This window comes from Protopterus annectens, chromosome 9.part0, assembly GCF_019279795.1.
Source record: "Protopterus annectens isolate FY-2018-M chromosome 9.part0, PAN1.0, whole genome shotgun sequence".
NCBI lineage: Eukaryota > Metazoa > Chordata > Ceratodontiformes > Protopteridae > Protopterus > Protopterus annectens.
The window spans coordinates 508,364,524-508,389,136 of record NC_056743.1 but is presented as its reverse complement, the minus strand read 5'-3'; the positions used below and the strand labels follow the sequence as shown (position 1 = coordinate 508,389,136).

The 24,613-nt window shown below is 38.9% G+C and overlaps 1 protein-coding gene across 1 annotated transcript in view; it reads right to left on the bottom strand.

The window, feature by feature from the left end:
- LOC122811308 (aldo-keto reductase family 1 member B1-like) overlaps positions 1 to 24,613 on the bottom strand; it is a 201,822-nt gene that overhangs the window by 95,852 nt on the left and 81,357 nt on the right. Inside the window, exon 6 of the mRNA XM_044083069.1 lies at positions 10,181 to 10,287. Coding sequence (XP_043939004.1) covers positions 10,181 to 10,287 — 107 coding nt within the window. The remainder of the gene's footprint in view (positions 1 to 10,180; positions 10,288 to 24,613) is intronic.

Below are 24,613 nucleotides of genomic sequence, written 5' to 3'. Positions count from 1 at the left end.
ATGTGGACATCCTTAATGAATATGGACATACCTCCGCCTTTAGTGTTTTGGTCTGGGTTAGGTGGCCAAAAGGTGTGGTATGAATTATATAGCCTGGTAATGCAGGGTTGCTCTCTGGAGATTTGAACCAGGTCTCACTGCACAGATGTCGATGTTCTCCATTTTAAGGAGTACCTCGAGTGACTGTATTTTGAGGTTTATACTTCTAGCATTGAGTAGCATTACCCTCAGATTTTGCTTGCTTGTACCTGTTACGGTGGTGAATTTGTCATTTGAACCTTGTCTAAATTATACCAACTGGTTGTTTACAGTCCTGTATGATTTATAATGTAAGCAAATGAGTAGCCACTTTCCCCTTCTTAAGATCCTTAAATATTTTTGAACTACTAATTTTGGAAAATGTTTCTGTTTTTCAACCACTGATGAGAACTTTCTACTGTATGATTTTGGAACTTTTTCATCAAACCAAACCCAGTGTCTAATATGCACAAATTATTTTGTAGAAATGCAATGAGTGGCTAATTTACATATTCTTCTGTTTGGGATAAATGTGTTAATGCTCCAGTATAGCCAGCTTAAATGTGATATTTTGTACAGAAAGTCTTACGATAACCTTTATTTTCGTTTTTTTCCTGAGAAGGGAGATATTGTAAGATTTTTGCCTTGTCTGAGGTCAATGTTCTCCACATTTTCTGGGACTATAAAAGATAACTCAAATGCAGAATTGTATGAATCCTAACTTACAAACTAAAGGGGCCAGATTATAAAAGACTTGCTCTCAGTGCAAGTGACCACTTACACTGAGAGCAGGTCTTTTGGAATCAGGGCAGACTTACACTGAGGGCAACTGTTTTGGAATTTGGGTGAAGATCTCATTTCTTAATAAGATTTTGTCTATGGTCGCCCCTGGAAAGGAGTTGTAATACCTAGTAGCTTATCCCATTTATAAATATTTATATTTATGTATATGTATATCTGTATATATTATCTTTAATCAAAGCAGCCTAATTTAACTGTTTGGGATCTGGATGCAGTGGCTGATACTCTGGCCTGTATGTTAATACAGATTTTTTCTGTGCTAGTTAACTTTTACACAGCAATCATGCAGATTGCCTCTGATGGAATTTCATTTGGTAGCTGTTAAATGTTAATAAAGGTCTAGGTGCTTGTAAGCTCAATGACTAAACACATTCTAACTGTAAAAATGCATGTTTTATTTTGTTAGATATCATCTGAAGACTTTTATTAGAAGCTGAAATGTTTGCTTTATTCACTTTGCCATTTCCTTTCTTATCTTAAATTGTGAGCTGTGTAATTTTAGTTTGTGTTTATTGTTGTTTTGTTCCATTATTTGCTGATAATTTTAATAAAGCTACTAAAAGAGGGTCCTGGATGGGAACCCTTTCAGCCCCCCTACCTTATTTCCTTAAGTATTCCTGTCACTTCCCATTCTTGCTAAGCTGTAATCATCTCATCTGTCTACCAACACCCCCCTACGGTTCTGGTCTCCCACATTTACCCCTACCTTATTTCCTTTGGTATTCCTGTCACCTCCCATTCTTGCTAAGCTGTGATAATCTCATCTGTCTACCAACACCCCCCTACGGTTCTGGTCTCCCACATTTACCCCTACCTTATTTCCTTAGGTATTCCTGTCACTTCCCATTCTTGCTAAGCTGTGATCATCTCATCTGTCTACCAACACCCCCCTATGGTTCTGCTCTCCCACATTTACCCCTACCTTATTTCCTTTGGTATACCTGTCACTTCCCATTCTTGCTAAGCTGTGATCATCTCATCTGTCTACCAACACCCCCTTTTCTATCATCATGACCTGCTTCTTATCAGCCCGTTATAAATATACTGATGCATCCTATCATCATGACTTGCTTCTTATTAGCCCATTATAAATACACTGATGTATCCTATCTTCACCACCTGCTTCTTATCAGCCTATTATAAATACACTGATGTATCCTATCTTCACTACCTGCTTCTTATCAGCCCATTATAAATATACTGATGCATCCTGTCATCATGACCTGCTTCTTATTAGCCCATTATAAATACACTGATGTATCCTATCTTTACCACCTGCTTCTTATCAGCCTATTATAAATACACTGATGTATCCTATCTTCACTACCTGCTTCTTATCAGCCCATTATAAATATACTGATGCATCCTATCTTCACCACCTGCTTCATATCAGCCCGTTATAAATATACTGTTGTATCCTGTCTTCACCACCTGCTTCATGTCAGCCCATTATGAATACACTGATGTATCCTATCTTCACCATCTGCTTCTTATTAGCCCATTATAAATACACTGATGTGCCCTATCTTTACCACCAGCTTCTTATCAGCCCGTTATAAATACTGATGTAACCTATCTTCACCACCTGCTTCATATCAGCCTGTTACAAATATACTGATGTATCCTATCTTCACCACCTGCTTCATGTCAGCCCATTGTAGATACACCTGCTTCATGTCAGCCCATTGTAAATACACTGATGTATCCTATCTTCACCACCTGCTTTTTATTAGCCCGTTATAAATACACTGATGTATCCTGTCTTCACCACCTTCTTCTTATCAGCCCATTATAAATACACTGCTGTATCCTATCATCACAACCTGCTTCTTTTTAGCCCATTATAAATACACTGATGTATCCAATCATTACCACCTGCCTCTTATTAGCCCGTTTAAAGTACACCGATGTATCCTGTTGTCACGACCTGCTTCTTAGCCCATTATAAATACACTGATGTATCCTATCCTCACCACCTGCTTCTTTTTAGCCCATTATAAATACACTGATGTATCCTATCTTTAGCAAATGCTTCTTATCAGCCCGTCAAAAATACACTGATGTATCCTACCATCATGACCTGTTTCTTATCAGCCCATTATAAATACACTGATGTATCCTATCATCACGACCTGCTTTTTATCAGCCCATTATAAATACACTGATGTATCCTATCTATACCACCTGCTTCATGTCATCCCATTTTAAATACACCTGCTTCATGTCAGCCCATTGTAAATACACTGATGATTCCTATCTTCACCACCTGCTTCTTATCAGCCCTTTATAAATACACTGATGTATCCCATCTTCACCACCTGCTTCTTATCAGCCCATTATAAATATACTTGATGTATCCTATCTTCACCACCTGCTTCTTATCAGCCCATTATAAATACACTTGATGCATCCTATTGTCACCACCTGCTTTTTATTAGCCCATTATAAATACACTGATGTATCCTATCTTCACCACCTGCTTCTTATTAGCCCATTATAAATACACTGATGTATCCTATCTTTACCACCTGCTTCTTATTAGCCCATTATAAATACACTGGTGTATCCTATCATCATGACCCGCTTCTTCTTAGCCCATTATAAATACACTTGATGTATCCTATCTTCACCTGCTTCTTATTAGCCCGTTAAAAATTCACTGATGTATCCTATCTTCACCACCTGCTTCTTATTAGCACATTATAAATACACTTGATGTATCCTATCTTCAACACCTGCTTCTTATCAGCCCATTATAAATACACTGATGTATCCTATCTTCACCACCTGCTTCTTATCAGCACGTTATAAATACACTAGTGTATCCTATCATCACGACCTGCTTCTTATCAGCCCATTATAAATACACTTGATGTATCCTATCTTCACCTGCTTCATATTAGCCCATTATAAATACACTGATGTATCCTATCTTCACCACCTGCTTCTTATTAGCACATTATAAATACACTTGATGTATCCTATCTTAACCACCTGCTTCTTATCAGTCCATTATAAATACATGATGTTTTCTATCATCATGACCTGCTTCTTATCAGCCCATTATAAATATACTCATGCATCCTATTATCACGACCTGCTTCTTATCAGCCCATTATAAATACACTGATGTATCCTATCTTCACCACCTGCTTCATCTCAGCCCATTGTAAATACACCTGCTTCATGTCAGCCCATTATAAATACACTGATGTATCCTATCTTCACCATCTGCTTCTTATTAGCCCATTATAAATACACTGATGTGTCCTATCTTTACCACCTGCTTCTTATCAGCCCGTTATAAATATACTGATGTATCCTATCTTCACCACCTGCTTCATATCAGCCTGTTACAAATATATTGATGTATCCTATCTTCACCACCTGCTTCATGTCAGCCCATTGTAGATACACCTGCTTCATGTCAGCCCATTGTAAATACACTGATGTATCCTATCTTCACCACCTGCTTTTTACTAGCCCGTTATAAATACACTGATGTATCCTGTCTTCACCACCTCCTTCTTATCAGCCCATTATAAATACACTGCTGTATCCTATCATCACAACCTGCTTCTTTTTAGCCCATTATAGATACACTGATGTATCCTATCTTTACCACCTGTCTCTTATTAGCCCGTTTAAAGTACACCGATGTATCCTGTTGTCACGACCTGCTTCTTAGCCCATTATAAATACACTGATGTATCCTATCCTCACCACCTGCTTCTTTTTAGCCCATTATAAATACACTGATGTATCCTATCTTTACCAAATGCTTCTTATCAGCCCGTCAAAAATACACTGATGTATCCTACCATCATGACCTGTTTCTTATCAGCCCATTATAAATACACTGATGTATCCTATCATCACGACCTGCTTTTTATCAGCCCATTATAAATACACTGATGTATCCTATCTATACCACCTGCTTCATGTCATCCCATTGTAAATACACCTGCTTCATGTCAGCCCATTGTAAATACACTGATGATTCCTATCTTCACCACCTGCTTCTTATCAGCCCATTATAAATATACTTGATGTATCCTATCTTCACCACCTGCTTCTTATCAGCCCATTATAAATACACTTGATGCATCCTATTGTCACCACCTGCTTTTTATTAGCCCATTATAAATACACTCATGTATCCTATCTTCACCACCTGCTTCTTATTAGCCCATTATAAATACACTGATGTATCCTATCTTCACCACCTGCTTCTTCTTAGCCCATTATGAATACACTGGTGTATCCTATCATCATGACCCGCTTCTTAGCCCATTATAAACACACTTGATGTATCCTATCTTCACCTGCTTCTTATTAGCCCGTTAAAAATTCACTGATGTATCCTATCTTCACCACCTGCTTCATATTAGCATGTTATAAATACACTTGATGTATCCTATCTAAAAACACCTGCTTCTTATCAGCCTGTTATAAATACACTGATGTATCCTATCTTCACCACCTGCTTCTTATCAGCACGTTATAAATACACTGGTGTATCCTATCATCACGACCTGCTTCTTATCAGCCCATTATAAATACACTTGATGTATTCTATCTTCACCTGCTTCATATTAGCCCATTATAAATACACTGATGTATCCTATCTTCACCACCTGCTTCTTATTAGCACGTTATAAATATACTTGATGTATCCTATCTTAACCACCTGCTTCTTATCAGTCCATTATAAATACATGATGTTTTCTATCATCATGACCTGCTTCTTATCAGCCCGTTATAAATATACTGATGCATCCTATTATCACGACCTGCTTCTTATCAGCCCATTATAAATACACTGATGTAGCCTATCTTCACCACCTGCTTCATATCAGCCCATTATAAATATACTGTTGTATCCTATCTTCACCACCTGCTTCTTATTAGCACGTTATAAATACACTTGATGTATCCTATTTTCACCACCTGCTTCTCCTATCAGCCCATTATAAATATACTGATGTATCCTATCTTCACCACCTGCTTCATATCAGCCTCTTACAAATATACTGATGTATCCTATCTTCACCTGCTTCATATTAGCCCATTATAAATACACTGATGTATCCTATCTTCACCACCTGCTTCTTATCAGCCTGTTATAAATACACTGATGTATCCTATCTTCACCACCTGCTTCTTATCAGCCTGTTATAAATATACTGATGTATGCTATCTTCACCACCTGCTTCATGTTAGCCCATTATAACTACATTGATGTATCCTATCTTCACAACCTGCTTCATGTCAGCCCATTATAAATACACTGATGTATCCTATCTTTACTACCTGCTTCATATCAGCCCTTTATAAATGCACTGATGTATCCTATTTTCACTACCTGCTTCATATCAGCCCTTTATAAATATACTGATGAATCTTATCTTCACCACCCGCTTCTTATCAACCCATTATAAATATACTGATGTATCCTGTCTTCACCACCTGCTTCTTATCAGCCCATTATAAATATACTGATGTATCCTATCTTCACTACCTGCTTCATGTCAGCCCATTGTAAATACACCTGATTCATGTCAGCCCATTGTAAATACACTGATGTATCCTATCTTCACCACCTGCTTTTTATTAGCCCGTTATAAATACACTGATGTATCCTATCTCCACTACCTATTTCTTATCAGCCCATTATAAATACATGATGTTTTCTATCATCATGACCTGCTTCTTATCAGCCCGTTATAAATATACTGATGCATCCTATCATCACGACCTGCTTCTTATTAGCCCATTATAAATACACTGATGTATCCTATCTTCACCACCTGCTTCTTATCAGCCTATTATAAATACACTGATGTATCCTATCTTCACCACCTGCTTCTTATTAGCACGTTATAAATACACTTGATGTATCCTATCTTCACCACCTGCTTCTTATCAGCCCGTTATAAATACACTGATGTATCCTATCTTCACCACCTGCTTATCAGCCCGTTATAAATATACTGATGTATCCTATCTTCACCACCTGCTTCTTATCAGCCCATTATAAATATACTGATGTATCCTATCTTCACCACCTGCTTCTCCTATCAGCCCGTTATAAATATACTGATGTAGCCTATCTTCACCACCTGCATCATATCAGCCTGTTATAAATATACTGATGTATCCTATCTTCACCACCTGCTTCATGTCAGCCCATTGTAGATACACCTGCTTCATGTCAGCCCATTGTAAATACACTGATGTATCCTATCTCCACTACTTGCTTCTTATCAACCCATTATAAATACATGATGTTTTCTATCATCATGACCTGCTTCTTACCAGCCCATTATAAATATACTGATGTATCCTATCTTCACCACCTGCTTCTTATCAGCCTATTATAAATACACTGATGTATCCTATCTTCACCACCTGCTTCTTATCAGCCCGTTATAAATATACTGTTGTATCCTGTCTTCACCACCTTCTTCATGTCAGCCCATTATGAATACACTGATGTTTCCTATCTTCACCACCTGCTTCATGTCAGCCCATTGTAAATACACTGATGTATCCTATCTTCACCACCTGCTTCTTATCAGCCCATTATAAATACACTGATGTATCCTATCATCACCACCTGCTTTTTTTTAGCCCGTTATAAATACACTGATGTATCCTATCTTCACCACTTGCTTCTTATCAGCCCATTATAAATACACTGATGTATCCTGTCATCACAACCTGCTTCTTTTTAGCCCATTATAAATACACTGATGTATCCTATCTTTACCACCTGCTTCTTATTAGCCCGTTTTAAGTACACTGATGTATCCTGTTGTCACGACCTGCTTCTTAGCCCATTATAAATACACTGATGTATCCTATCCTCACCACCTGCTTCTTTTTAGCCCATTATAAATACACTGATGTATCCTATCTTCACCAAGTGCTTCTTATCAGCCCGTCAAAAATACACTGATGTATCCTATCATCATGACCTGTTTCTTATCAGCCCATTATAAATACACTGATGTATCTTATCTTCACCACCTGCTTCATGTCAGCCCATTGTAAATACACTTGATGTATCCTATCATCACGACCTGCTTCGTATCAGCCCATTATAAATACACTGATGTATCCTATCTATACCACCTGCTTCATGTCAGCCCATTGTAAATACACCAGCTTCATGTCAGCCCATTGTAAATACACCTGCTTCATGTCAGCCCATCGTAAATACACTGATGATTCCTATCTTCACCACCTGCTTCTTATCAGCCCTTTATAAATACACTGATGTATCCCATCTTCACCACTTGCTTCTTATCAGCCCATTATAAATACACTTGATGCATCCTATTTTCACCACCTGCTTTTTATTAGCCCATTATAAATACACTGATGTATCCTATCTTCACCACCTGCTTCTTATTAGCCCATTATAAATACACTGATGTATCCTATCTTCACCACCTGCTTCTTATTAGCCCATTATAAATACACTGATGTAGCCTATCTTCACCACCTGCTTCTTCTTAGCCCATTATGAATACACTGGTGTATCCTATCATCATGACCTGCTTCTTCTTAGCCCATTATAAATACACTTGATGTATCCTATCTTCACCTGCTTCTTATTAGCCCGTTATAAATTCACTGATGTATCCTATCTTCACCACCTGCTTTTTATTAGCCCGTTATAAATACACTGGTGTATCCTATCATCACGACCTGCTTCTTATCAGCCCATTATAAATACACTTGATATATCCTATCTTCACCTGCTTCATATTAGCCCATTATAAATACACTGATGTATCCTATCTTCACCACCTGCTTTTTATTAGCACGTTATAAATACACTTGTTGTATCCTATCTTCACCACCTGCTTCTTATCAGCCCGTTATAAATACACTGATGTATCCTATCTTCACCACCTGCTTCTTATCAGCCCATTATAAATACACTGATGTATGCTATCATCACGACCTGCTTCTTATCAGCCCATTATAAATACACTGATGTATCCTATCTTCACCACCTGCTTCTTATTAGCACATTATAAATACACTTGATGTATCCTATCTTCACCACCTGCTTCTTATCAGCCCGTTATAAATACACTGATGGATCCTATCATCACGGCCTGCTTCGTATCACCCCATCCATTGATCCTATCTTAACCTACTCATCCTCCTTGGCAGTCATGTTGGGTGGCTTGGATAAGATATTAAAATACAGAATTTACCCTTTTTCTTCAAGCAACTTTATCAAAAAGGTGATGACACTGCACCCCGTCATTTTTCCTTCTTCTTCATACTCTCGTTCCCCTTTCTCCATTTTTTTTCCTCTTGCCTGTTACTCATGTTTCTACAGCGTACTACTCTGTTTATTCCCTGATATATACTACAACCTTCCCTTTATTTAAGCCTTTCTAATGAAAAAAAAACGTTACATCAGGTTTTTTGCTCAAGTTCTCCTTAACTTTAGTGTGTATCTCAGTTTTCTATAGCATGTTTAAGGCAATCTCAGCTATAAATGCTTCCAGCTTGGTCATCTTCCTCACTCGGCTTCTGAGTTGCTAAGTACCCTGATGACGCTGGTACTTTACTTGCATGTATCTGTCACTCCTCTTTCTTTGCTCTGTTCTTCCGCCGGTCATTCCCATTTGGATCTTTGTTACCTTGTAGGACATGTGTTCTGTTTACCTCTCTGGGCTAGCTTTTCTAAGGTATTTAAATTCACAATATTCCTTTATCTTCCCTTCCGCAGTATTCCTGTGTGTCACCCTGATATCATAGGTCAAAGCCTGTTACCATCCTATCTGAATGCTAATTGTGCTACTGAGAACCTGTCTCTGCTGTGCTCTAAACTATAGTTATATTCATTTCTTGCAGCCTGTTTTCTCTTTCATCAGGAATTCCTCACTCTTCTGTCATGCTATTCTGCACACCTGCCTCTCCCTCCACCTCCCTCCCTTTTAGCTTTGTTTAAAAGCACTGGTACTTTTTAACCCTTGCATCAGTGTCACTTTCTTCCAAAAGTAAGACTGTCTGTTCATGCCTCTGTTATTAGTTGCTAATTGCGTGACTTCCATAACAGAAGATTTAAGTAGATGGCATATGCAGAAAGCTGTTTCCTAAGGATTTAGAATGACATAATTGGAAAAACATTGTTTTTTTTTTCATGTTAAGAATGTGTATTAATACATAAACAATGAAGGGAGATATATGCCTTCCCCCACCCTATTTTATAAAACAGTAAAAAAAACACATTTTCTCTGACCTTCTCTTATATTCTTAATCAGCAACAAAATAAGGATCTAGACAGTACTTTGCCAACTATAGAATTTTACCTTTTGCCATTATTACTTACAAAGGTCTGTCTGGTGATCCAAATGGACTGTATGCCATCAGGATGATCCCCTTTGACTTGCAGTACTGTACCAGTTTAGGTTGCATAAGGTAAGGGTGCAACTCCACCTGTTAAATTAGAGCTCAGATTAGTTGGAAAACTGAAACTGTGCAGTCATATATGTCTAACTGGCTGTAACACAGTAGGATTAAATGGGGTCTTTTGAGGCCAACAGTATTCTTAGCAGCATATTTTCAGTAGTATGTCATGTAAAAATGTTAAATTATGTTCTAAATTGACTCAACAATTTGCATTCATTTGATAAACTTTCGAGCTGATACTGACAAACCATACACATGAAATTACCTTCATTCACCACTTATTAAATAAACATTGACAACTCTGTGTGTGATTTGTTACTCATTACTTTAAGCAATTTAAGTAAAATATTGTAGCAATAGGAATTGTAAAAGACTATAACTGACATCAAAAATGAATCTTTTCCCAGTCTAATTTCTGTTTTTCAGGTAGGATTGTATTTATTTGCATAGACATGGGTGATCTTGAAAGAGACATCCTGAATATTATAAAGAAAGCTGAACTCTTTTAGGAAGACTGGACTAAACTACTACTGTTCAATTAAAAGTGTACTGGAACTTAGAAAATTGCCACATTGTTTACATGACTATTTTTTTTAATTTTATTTTATTTTAGTCTACCACTTGGTTTTAAATACCATTTTAAATCAGTTTTAATTTAAGTGTATATTTTGTTTCCATCATCATACATTTTTTCTTATTATTTTTTCTTTTTCTGGTTCTCTTTTTTTCCCCACTTTATTCAAAATGATGTGTGATGATAATACTAATTATGCAATAATATTTTTATAGATAGTTTTTAGGGTTCTTGTACACAGACCTGAAGAAGTCTAGAAGGACGAAAGCGATCTTTGTTAACAATAGGTTATGAAAATAGAATATGATTTTTACAATTGATTTTTTACATGCAAAGTATATATGTATATATTTATATGCATTTTTTGATTGCCAAATGGACTAAGGTTGATATATTTCCAGCCATGAAGTATATTCTCTTGGATAAAATCTCAGACGTAATAATCTGATTAATAATCTGGTTAAATAAGAGGTACCACATCATTATTAAATTTATTTAAAGTACTTAAGGGTTATATTATTATGACAGCTACTAAGTAGGGCAGAACCAGCTTGAATGTCACACTGATGGGGAAATGATGTGAATTTAACATGTATGCCAATAGCACTTTGTTTTCCACACAATAAACCACTCCCTTGCCTGATAAAAAGTATACATGCATATATATATATATATATATATATATATATATAAACTATTATTCTATTTTTGTTTTACTTGGATCGCTTGTCTGTGTAATTAATAAAGGAGTTTCAACTGGAAACAGACTGCCTGCCTTGCTTGGATTACTTTCAAATACATAGTAATTCTGTACAATATTTCAAATTAAATATTTTTTATTATTTATTTTTTTTTTTTTACTTAAGACGAGTTAAAGTTCGCTACTTCTACTACTATTGTCTGATCTGATTAGTATACAGTGATTAACTAGAGATATATGGACTGAAAATCTTCCACACACAGAAGTTTCTTAACACTTGTTTTATTTGCATTACAGTCTTTCAGTGGTTTCTTTCTTTAATTTAAGGCCTTATTCCCTGATTAGAGCATTTCATAACTTTACTGTTTGCCATTCATGCTCTTCTTGATGAAGTACATGAAATTTAGGCAAAAAATGCAGGTTAAAGAAGTGATATGTGATCCTTTTTTCCCCATACACCTTTATTGAATTATCACTTGTGACATAGGCAAATGTACATTCATATAAAAGTAATCAAACTATATTAACATAAACATTATACTTCACATATATTGCTATAGATCATAGAACCTAAGCAATATTACATAAATTATTAAATTCCTGACTTTTTTAAACAAGTAACATCTTTATTAAACCATCACTTAATACTTAGGCAATCATATATTTATGTAAATGAAAACACATCACATCCACACAATCCTAGTCGCAAGCATTTTACATCACAAACCATACTTACACACTCCAAGTTGAAAACATTATACATCACTTATAATCTATCCAGTGTTTCTCACTCAAACATTACATAGCTCATTTAAGTCCTGCTGCCTTTTAGACCTTATTCCTCCCGTGTACGTATTGTTCCCACAATTCCCATTGTTTCCTATGTAGTTTGCACCTACCCACTTCTAAATATCTCACTTCCAGTTGCTTTATCTCTGTTACTATATTCACTACTTCCAGTATAGTTGGTTTAGATTTTGATTTGCACATTTTAATAATTGCTTTTTTTTTGGCAGCCACCATTATTCGACACAGCAAGGCCTTACCATGTCTAGACAATTCTGATTTTGTATCATAGCTCAGAAAAGTCATCTCCCTCATCAGACCAATCTTCCTACCCAGCATCTCCAGCATGCTTCCCGCAGGGAATCCTTAAAGTCTGCCAACTCACCACACTCCCAGAAAATATGTTCCCAATTACCTCTTTCTTCCCCATCACACCTCCAACATTTACTGTCTGCCTGAGGAAAAAATCTCTGGAGTCTATTTGGGGTATAAAATATCTATGTAAACAGTTCCAAGCAAAAATCCTAAATCTTCTAGATTTTGTTGCATATTTGGGAGATATACATATATCCTCCCATTGTTTCTTTGTGAATTGCTTATCCAGTCTCTCTTGCCAATCCTTTCCAACGTCTTCTGAATGATTCTTATAGTTATCATGCAATATTTTATATGCTCTACTAATTATTCTTTTTTTAATGGCAGCTTCTGTTCTAGATTCTATTAAAAACTCTACCAGTGCTGGTGTTTCATTTAGGACACCTGTATTTCTTTCTCTTTGCCTGTACTCTGATATCAATCCCTGATAGGGACAGCAATCTGCAACCTGCAATCCAAATAAATCCTCGGCTTCTTTCCATTCTGTCATCTTTCCCTCTCTAGCTATTTGCTCCCTTGCAGTTTTTGTCCAGTAAATTCTTGTCCCCTCTTGCCTATTGTCTGTATTCATAATTGCAGTCATCCCTATAGGCAGAATCTCCTTTCTCCATTCCCATGTTGGTTTAGTTCTTAGAATACTTTCTGCTACTTTATGGATATAATATTCTCTATGGTTATTGTTGTTATTCTTGAAGGCCTGCATCCACAATCCCAGTCTCCTCTTGTTTCTTGTGCTTCCCCCATTTTCATCATCATCCCTTTGCACTTTGAATTATATGTGCTATGTATAGGGGTCTTAACTGTGTAGCTCTGAAGTACCCCTTCAAACCGTGGAATCCCAATCTGCCCTATTCTTCTAGAAGAATCAGCTTATCCCACTTGACTCTTGCCATCTTCCCGTACCAGATGAAGTCCTTCAGCACTTTATTAATTGCTACCCACAATTTCTCCTCTGGTTGATAAAAATATGCCTGATCGATGTATAAGACTAAAGGGACTAAAAACATTGTAACTGCTTGTATCCTACTATCCATATCCATATAACAAAGCTTCCATTTTCGTGTTATCTTTTGTTTAGTCTCTTTCCACGTATCTGCAGCTGCCACACTAGAATAATTTTTAATCCATACTCTTAAATATTTCATTTTATCATGTCCTTATAAATATGGGTATTCCTGAACCAGTTCATGTGTGGGAACCTAATTTACCGCTATTGCCTTTGTTTTAGCTTCATTCATTTTGTATCCAGAAAAGATCTGAAATGGTCTCAAAATGTTCCATAACACTGTAATGTCTTTTTGTGGTTTTGTCGGGTACAAATTAATATCGTCTGTAAATAAAGACAGCTTTTCTTGACTACCATACCAATTATATCCTTGAATTTCTGAGTCCCTTATTTTCTTTGCCAATGGTTCTAAATGTAATGCAAATAATAAAGGAGAAAGAGGACACCCCTGCCGGATTCCTCAGCTCAAGCAGAAATTATCAGAGAGGACCACGCCCACTTTAATTTTTGCCTCTGATCCCTCATATATTCTCCTAATCAACCTCATAATTTTTTTCAGGAAATACAATTACTTCCATTGCCCTTACTCTGTCAAATACTTTCTTTTCACCAAGACCCACCAACAGCAATGATAATTTCTTACATTCTGCTTCCATCTGGATTATCAGTGTTCTATTAATGTTGTCAAATGTTTGTCTTCCCTCCACAAAACCACATTGATCCATATCTATTAGTTTTGGCATTACTTTTTTCCATTCTTTTAACCACTATACACTTGAACACTTTGTAATCATGGTTTAGTATTGAAATGGGCCTGTTTGAAACTAAATCTGGTGGTATGTGATCCTTAATAAATAAAATCCATGTGACTCTCCCTCATTACAAACAGAGCACCAGCTTAAACAGTGTCCAGAGATGCCTTGTATGCCAGGCAAAGATCATCTCTCAAAAGTCTGTGTGAAACTGAATAAAGAGACAGGGCTTTGAGAAGCTCAACATAGGACATTGTGTTTGTTCCTCGTATTCTTTGTGTAAGGAACATTTGTGGACATTCCATATGTGGCATGTGTCAAGTCAGGTACATACTGAAGGGTGTATTATATTATGTGATGGGTCTGATGATGGCTGAGTACAATGATATGATTTCACTGGACCTAGACGACATACCCTTGCTTATAAGTTGATTAAAATAGAAGGATTTTCTTACTTCCTTGGACACATGTTGGTCGAATGTGAGGTTACTATCTACATGAGTTCCCAGATCCCTGACTTGTTAATCAACTTTTAAGGGTGTTTTATAGATGGCATAGTATTACAGGGTGGCAGACTTCCCAAAAGATACTAAAATGCATTTCTTGGTATTGAGTTTTCATCAATGGCTTTGGCACCAAGCATTTGTCTGTATTAGACCTTCCTGAAGGGTGCTATTGGCTTGGGGGATTCACTGACTGCTCCCAATTTGCAATCATCTGCAAACTTGGCAAGCCAGAGGCCTTCGACATTGGTTTTGACATTCGAGAAGTAGATTCCAAAGAGGAGTGGGCCTAGCACAGAGCCATGGGGGACTCCACTGGTGACCAGCCTCTTTGTGGAGGTGGCTTTACCATTTCTAACCTTCTGGTTCCTATCAGTGAACCAGCTAGCTATCCAGTGTGTTGTAAAGGAGTTTATACCTAGTTCTGTAAATTTGTTGACAATACTCAAATGGGGTATTGTATCAAATACTGTAGCTAGATCTAGGTTGGCAGAATGCACAGTTTTCCTTTCATCCATTGCCTTGGTGACCTTTTCAAAGACATTCACCAGATTAAGTAAGCATGACCTTCCTTTGACAAAGCCAAACTGGGATGGATCCAGTGTCTGGAGGTCTCCTATGTCCGTTTTATAATTTCCATGATAATTCTTTCCATGGTTTTGTGAATAAGACTAATCAGACTAATGGGTCTGTAGTTTCCAGGATCATTTAGAGGTCCTTCGTTATGAAGGGGGTGTGACCATCACAGTCTTCCATTCATGTGGCACAAATCCTGTTTTAAGACTGTATGGTTTATATGGTTATCTTTCATCTGGGAGGATATCTTAACCTCAAAGTTGGCTTTGCTTGACCTGATTAGCCCTCTTAGTTGCCTATTTACTTTGATGATTGAATTTTTAATCTTTATTGGAATTATCCTTCCTGATTTTTGCCATATTTTTTTCCTTTTGTTGTATGTCCTGTTTAATTTGGGATGCCACCAGTCTGGTTTGTTTCTGGAGCTAGTTCTGACTGACTTCTGGTAGATACTGCAGCCTATATGCAGCCTTTGACATGGTTGTGCAGAGTTTCTGAGAGCAATTCAGAATAGGCTGGTGTATTCTCAGGGTTTGGAGGGGCATTGAATTTTGACAAACCAAAACTTAATAACAGGTAATTTGCATTGGAATAGATGTTCATCGTGTTTCACTGTTGCAGTCATGACTGTAGGGTTTTCCCCTGATGGCAGGCAGCCCTCGGTCAGCCAGAATCCCAAAGTCTGGGTCCGGCGTCGGCTGTTCAACCATGCTCCCTGACGTCAGAGTGCCAGGAGTACAAAGCTGACAGCCGACGCCATCTTCTCCAGTCTTTCTTGCCGTGCGGTGATAGCAGTTCGCAAGTGCCGGTCGGCTGACTCCTGACGAATTTTTCTGATCGGTCCGAAGATTTTCTTCTCCACTCAAAGCTAAGTACCCCGTTGGGGAAACTTTTTTCTTGCTCCTCTCCGATGTCAGAAAAAGTTAATAATTGTATTTCATGTGGGAAGCAAATACCTCATAAGGATTTTCATTCTTACTGTATTCCTTGCTTGGGCCCTGACCACGACGTAGCTAGTTGTCGGTTTTGTGCTAGATTCAATCAACGTACAATTAAGCGAAGGTACAATTTCGCTTTTCATTACTTCGGTAGGCGCTTTAACTACAAAATGTCGTCGGATACGGTCCCGGCTACCGGAGTTCACAAACGTCGCAATGATAAAGACAGGCCTCCGAGGTCCAAATCTGATGATAGCGCAGAAGCGGAGCCAGCATCAGGTTCGGCCGTCATCAGTGAGGCGCTTTTGCAGCCCCTGTCGTCAGCCATTTCAGAACCGACGGCCGAAACGGACTCTCATGAGGAGCCAACCAGGCCATTAAATATTTCTGTTGCAGGACCTTCGGACAATGCTCCTTCGGATGGGTCTGGAGCCGCTGTGCAGGTACCGGCTTCCGAAGGGGTTTTCAGGCCTACTCAGCTACTAGCAAAGGCAAAGACTCCTTCAAAATCAAAGACTACAACACAGGCCTCTTCTGAACCGGCTCCCAGGTCACAGAAACAGCTACTCAAGATGGCGGAGGATTTACTTACTATGATTAGGGATTCTCATCCCTCTCCAGATAAAAGGCCAAGGCAGGATGTTTATTATGATTCCTCTGATCAGGCTTCTGTTTCCTCAGTTTCTTCTTCTGATCAGGAATATTCTTTCCCTCCTTATGAGGATTCTGATACTGAAGAATCCATTCCTTCAGCTTCTCCCCCTGAGGATTTCTCTTTTGGGGAAACTTTGCATGAAATGAGGGAACATTTCCACTGGGAAGGACAGGAGTATTCGAATCCAAGAAAAGACTGAGGATTTTCTTCTTCTTCCCAACATAGACCCCTGGCTATTCCTCCTGTTTTGGATATTGTGGATGATGCCTTTTCGGAGGCTAACTTAACCCCTGACTCTTTTCCTCCTGCTCCTGTTAAGCCTGATAGATATTACAGGGTTCCTGATTCCCATCAGTTTTATACAAGAACCCTTCTGCTGATCCTGAAACCATTTCTCAGGGTCCTAAGGGAGTTAAGGCCGCTTCTGCCAAAAATCCCATTCCTACTGAAAAGGATTCTCGATCCTTAGAAAGATGGGGCAAAAAGGTGTACACTTCTGCTACTTTGTCCATTAGGGCTTTAAACTGTCAGTTTCATATGCTTAAATACCAGCAATTTCTCTTGTCTGTCTTAAAACAAAAGCTTACTTCCATTTCTGCCTGTGCAGATGATAAGGAATTACATGACTTATTGCATGCCACTGAACAGGTTGGGAAGCATGGTTTACACTGTGGATTTGATGCCTTGGTGGCTTCTTGTAGGGCTGCGGCCTCTGGCACAGTCATTAGAAGGCATGCATGGCTAAAGGAACAAAATTTGCCTGAACAAGTAAAGGCTAAATTATTGGATGCTCCTGTTCAGCATAATGTTTTGTTTGGATCAAAAGCTGAAGAGGTGATTAAAAAGATGCAGGATAAGGTGAAATCCATGTAAACAGTTAAAGATTTCTCACCTAGATTTAGCAGGAATTGGCCTTCAAATAATTGGTCCTTTCCCACTTCAGACAGGCCTCAGACGGGTAGATATAGACGCTCCAGAGGGAGGCCTCAAACACAAGCTGTTTATAGACCAAGACAGTGGACTACTTCCACCCCTAGGGGAGGAGAGGACAGGTCACAATCTCAAAGGAAACAAACTCAATGACTCCCTCTGTTGGGCTACAGGAACTTCTTGCCTGGAAGCCCCTCTCGGAGGAAAACTCTCTCTTTTTTTATCAAAATTGGACTCAAATAACCCAAGACAAGTGGGTTTTGGATGTGGGTTTAAGAGGTTACAAATTCCATTTTCATACCTTGCCAAGGCCAAGCGGATGGCCAGACCTTCCAAAACATCAATGGACGGAGGCCTTAAACCAGGTGAAAGCTCTTTTGGCTATGAATGCCATAGAACTGGTTCCTCTTTCAGAGATGGGAAAAGGTTTTTACTCAAGGCTCTTTCTAGTCCCAAGGAAGCAAAACTCATGGAGACCCATTCTGGATCTGTCGGTCTTGAACACCTTTCTAGACATTCCAAAATTCAAGATGCTTACTCTACAGCAGCTACTTCCAATGCTGTCCAAAGATGCATGGATGGTAACTTTTGATTTAAAGGAGGCATATTTACACATTCCCATCAGGCAGGATCGCAGAAAATACCTCAGGTTCAAGGCCGGATCGAGACACTTTCAATTCTCTGTGCTGTCCTTTGGATTGTCTACTGCACCCAGGGTCTTCACCAAATGCCTGGCTCCAGTAGTAGCTTACTGCAGACTCAAGGGAATTCAAATTTACCCTTATCTGGACGATTGTCTAATTCAGGCAGACAGCAAGGATGTCTTCCTCCAGCATCTAGAATTTGTACAGAACCTCCTCAAGTTCCTGGGATTCTCGGTAAACATAAAAAAGTCAAATTTGACACCATCACAACAGATAACTTTTCTGGGTGCACTTCTAAACTCCACAACCCAGATGGAATTTCTGACATCCGAAAAACAATTACAGCTGGCTTCAACTTTCAGAACCTTGGCAACTCTAACTCAACTATCTGCAAGGAAATTCGTAGAGGCTTTGGGTTACATGGCCTCCTGCATCCTTCTCGTACCATATGCAAGACTACACATGAGGAAAATACAGTGGTACCTAAAAAGTGTAGGGTCTCAGCATTGCCACAGTTTAGACATACTGATCCCCGTCCTTCCTTGCCTTCAAAAGGAATTTCTTTGGTGGTCCAGGGCATGTGGTCTAAACAAAGGGAAACCCTTCCGTCTGCCTTCTGCCACTCAGATTCTAACCACGGACACCTCGGATTATGCTTGGGGAGCCCATTTTCAGGGCAATTGTCTGCAGGGCCTTTGGACAAAGGATCAGAAGCACCTGCATATCAACTTAAAGGAAATGTTAGCCGTTCAGAAAGCTCTATTGGCCTTCAGGAATCTTTTACAACCAGGACAACTGCTAATACGGACAGACAACACCACAGTTATGTGGTACATAAACAAGCAAGGGAGATCTCATTCCTACCCCCTTTGCAGATTAGCCATGGATCTATGGAACACAGCTCTAGCTTGCAATCTGGATCTTCAAGCTCACTTTCTACCAGGGAAACAAAACTTCCTGGCAGACAGTCTGAGCAGAAACCTTTCGGATCTACACGAGTGGATGCTGGACACCAAAATATTCAGGATGATAACAGCAGTCTGGGGATGTCCTCACATAGACCTCTTTGCATCCCATCTCAATCATCAAATACAGAATTTTTGTACCAGGACTTTCCACAGAGAAGCTTGGAAAGTGGATGCCCTGTCATTCAGTTGGAGGAACCTCTCGGGATATGCCTTTCCGCCTCTTCCTCTTCTTCCACAGGTTTTATTGAAGATGAAACAGGACAAGCCCAAGATGATCTTGCTGGCTCCAAATTAGCCTCGGCAGTTTTGGTATCCAACTCTAAATAACCTATGCCTGGAGCCCCCTTGGGTTTTACCTCAGTCTCCGAACCTTCTGTCCCAACATCAGGGTCAGGTTCTACACTCTCATGTCAGAACTCTCAGCCTGGCGGCCTGGTTAATCCAGGACCTTTGATTTCTTCTTTCCTACCCAAGCAGGTTATGGATGTCATTTTAGAAGCCAGACGTCCTAGCACTAGAAAATCTTATGCAGGAAAATGGAAAAGATTTTGTTCCTGGATGCAGGCTCAGGATTCTGATCCTCTTCTTCCTAACATTCCTTTAATTTTACTTTACTTGACAGATCTCTTACATAAGGATCTCTCTTTCTCTTCCATTAAGATTCATGCCTCTGCTATTTCCACTCATTATAATACAGACCCTCCCATCTTTTCCCACCAGCTCATGAGACAGTTTCTCAGAGGAGCTAAGAACTTAAGACCTCCTAGATCTCCTCCCATTCCTGCTTGGGATCTCAAAACTGACCTTGCCTCCTTTTGAGCCTGCTGCCTCTTCTGACATCAAGTTTTTATCTTGGAAGACAGCTATCCTGTTAGCCTTAACCTCTGCCAGGAGAGTTTCAGAGTTACAAGCTCTTATGGCTGTGGAACCTTATATTATTTTTCATCAAGACAGGGTATCTTTGAAGACTAATCCTACCTTCATGCCTAAGGTGGTTTCCAAAGTGGCTTTAAATCAAACTATCCACTTGCCAACCTTTTTCCCCACTCCTCAAAATAAAGGGGAAAGGATCTTACATTCCTTGGATGTACACAGACAACTAAGTTTTTACCTGAACAGAACCAAGGACATCAGAAAATCAGAACAATTGTTTGTTTCTTAAGCTTCAAGTTCCCAAGGTAAAGCCATTTAAAAACAGACCATTTCTAAATGGATTGCTCATGGAATCAGATTTTGTTATTCTCACCATGGAAAGCAAATCCCAGGGAGTATATGGACTCATTCCACCAGAGCTGCTGCCACTTCTGCGGCCTTCCTCAGGGGATTTCCTACCAAGGACATTTTGGAAGCTGCAACTTGGAGTTCAGTGCATACTTTTTCTAAGCACTACAATCTACCTCTCTACTCTAAGTCTAGGGCAGGCTTTGCCTCTTCAGTCTTGCAGGGCCTTTTAGCTGCCCCTTCCTCTTTATGACCACCTCCCTTTCTTTCAGCTTTGGGATTCTACCCTACAGTCATGACTGCAACAGTGAAACATGATGAACATAGTACAGTTGTGTACACCTACCATAAATGTAGATGTTCGAGTGTCTTCACTGTTGCAGTCTCTTCCCTCCTGTCCCCTCTTATTTTTACTTTTGTGTATTTCCTTTATTCACCATTCTTCTGAGGTGTATTTGCAAAGGTTATGGGACCTTTTTCATTTTGGGACTCCTGACATCTGGGGCAAGAAAAACTGGAGAAGATGGCGTTGGCTGTCAGCTTTGTACTCCTGGCGCTCTGACGTCAGGGAGCATGGTTGAACAGCCGACGCCGGACCCAGACTTTGGGATTCTGGCTGACCGAGGGCTGCCTGCCGGCAGGGGAGAACCCTACAGTCATGACTGCAACAGTGAAGACACTCGAACATCTACATTTATGGTAGGTGTACACAACTGTACTTAATAACTGTTACTGGTTTTAATGGGAATACAGAGTTATTTTGATTTTGAAGGAGACGGCTTTATGATCAGACCTTACCAGGGATGATAAGATATTGCGGGGACTTGGCTGGTGCAGCATTCTCCCATATTTGTGAGCATGAGGTTCCAGTATGTTACAGCCTCTAGTGGGCGTGTTCACTATTTGCCACAGTCCAGATGGATGTACACCGGAACACACTGCTCGTACACCAGGATGAAACACAGATGTTTAATAGATCCACACAAATAAAACGGAACAGGTTTAGCGCTTTCAACCGTAATACACAGTCTTCCTCAGAACAATGAATTGAAACATAGTGAACCATTTTATATCTTTCTTGATGGAATAATTGGATGACCTATCTACTTCAATAACCCGCCAAAATATTTAAAGACATATTAATCCAAAACAACAGACGTTGTATGTGTGTTTCTATATAAAACCAACTTCATGAAATGTCATTCAAAGAGCTATAAATAATAAATACTATATATATCAATTAGTAAAAACATTTGTGCAACAATGCTAAAACGCCAGAAACAGATATATAAATGTATGATTCAATATAATATACAATCATGTAAAACATAAAACATAAAACATAGATTAGAGCTTGGACATGATAAACTATGAAAAACTAGAAAAACTGACTAACTGAACAACCAATAATTCCTATGGGGGATGACAGATAATCGTCACGAATACAATAAAAAAGGTTTTATGCTAATAAAATCATTCAAACCCGGTTTACGGGTTGAATCAGTCAATATCTGCCATCACGTTCTTTGAGGGCCAGGTCATTTTCAGTTTCCTAAGGAGAAATATACACCTGATCAATAATACAAAAGTGGAAGCTGTGATCACTACCTTTGTCTGCAATATGCCTATACAAGGCATTTTTATTGTCACACTTTTGTATCCTATAATGATGTTCGTACAGCTGTTTCTTCAGCTGCCTCTCTTTTACCTATATAATGGGCATTGCATAATTTACAAAGCCACATAAACCACACCCTTAGTTTCACAATTTCCCTTCAAACTTTTAATGTAGGTGCCATTGATGTCATTGAGCCTAAAGCCCTTAGCCTGGTTGATAAATCTACATTGTTTGCACCTACCACACTTTGTTGTTCCTATTTTATCGTCTCTAAACATGTTTCCTCTGTTTGAACTGGCCCTTTCCAACAGATTTTTTACATTAGGGGCAGTCTTGTATACATGTTTAGGTGCTTTACCTAAAGTCTCATCAGAATCCAGTGCTGCCAGCAATTCCCAATGTCTAGCAAGAATATCTGTAATAATATGAGTAAAAGGTGTGTATGTAAGCATACTCTTCCCTTTAATACATTCACATTGTTATTCCCCTTCGTCATGTTGTAATTTCCCAAAATGGGGATATATTTCAATCCCCATTGGCTCTGTACTTGATCGGTCACCTCCGTTACCATCCTACCAGGATATCCACGGTCCAAAAATAGCTTCTTGAGTGTAGTAAGTTCTGTCATCATGATGTCCCTGGTAGAGGACATCCTGGCTACTCTAATGCTTTGGCCTTTTAGGATGTTCTTAAAGACGTGAGGTGGATGATTGCTAGTATAGTGAATGTAGTCGTTCGAAAAAGTGGGCTTCCTATAAACTCTGGAAATAAAACCCTCAGAATTGTGGCTAATGAGTATGTCTAAATAGGATATTTCTTCACAATGGTGGCTGTGGGTGAAAGTTAAAAAGTCTGTGGTTGAATTGAGGTAATTCATGAATTCATCTAACCTAGACAACGAAGCATTCCAAAGGATGAAGATGTCGTCAAGGTATCTTACATAATACGTGATGTCAGAATCAAACTGGCTATTGAACACAAATCTCGATTCCCATTCTAGCATGACAAGGTTAGCGTACATGGGCAAGCGCCCATGGCAACTCCCCTTGTCTGCCTGAAGAATTCTCCCTGGAATGCCACAAAATTATAGTCCAAAACTAATCCCATCATATCACAGATCAAGTTGATCTTATCCCAAGTGAAGCCTGAATGTTTACGTAGGCTACTGGCAAAAAATTCCAATCCTTGCTCTTTGGGGATACTAGAAAACAAATCTTTGATGTCAATAGTAAGATATGTGTTGTGTGCCTTCCATTTGTCTCTAGTTAGCTCACCCAAAAATCTCCACGAATCTTTCATTATGTGAGGGATGGAATCATATATGTTCTTCAGCCATCGGTCAATCAGCTGACCTATCTTGAAGGTCTTTGATCTGGATCCTGATACGATAGGCCGAAACGGGGGGTGCTCTAAAGATTTATGGATCTTGGGTATCCCTACCATCTTGGCCAGGATGGGATGGTCTGTCTTTAAAAAGGTGTAGGTGTCATTGGTTATCCTGTTATCGATCAAATATTCCTCCAAACACAAGTCAATCCTTTTGTGTCCAATAGAAATTTGATTCAGGGATATACTCTCATAGTTACCCAACTCGTGTAGGAGGTTGTGAATAACATCATTATACTCAATAGTGTAAAAAACGACAGCCCCACCTCCCTTGTCGGGCTTCATAATTCTAATATCTCTATTACACATGAACTTATTTAGACATTCCCTCTCAATCGGTGTAAGATTGTCATCATATGTGATCCTATCCTTTTTGATGTTCCTATGTAAATGGTAAATATCGTTACATACCATTTTTTCATAGTTGAATATAGTAGGATTACTTACTGGTATGTAAGTACTTTTTTTCTTTAAGTCGGTACCCATTATGCCAATCACATTACTAGCCTGATTAGAGTTGATGTCAGCTTGCATGTCAAATAAAACTGCAAGATTAAGCCTTCTACAATACAACTTCACCTCCTTGATGTTATCTACAAGATTCATCCCAGTCATGGGAATGAACTTCATTCCCTTACTCAATAATTTGACAAAATCAGTTTCAATTACAATATCTGTGTAGTTGTATACTTTGTACCCTTCACTCACAATAATGTTTGGA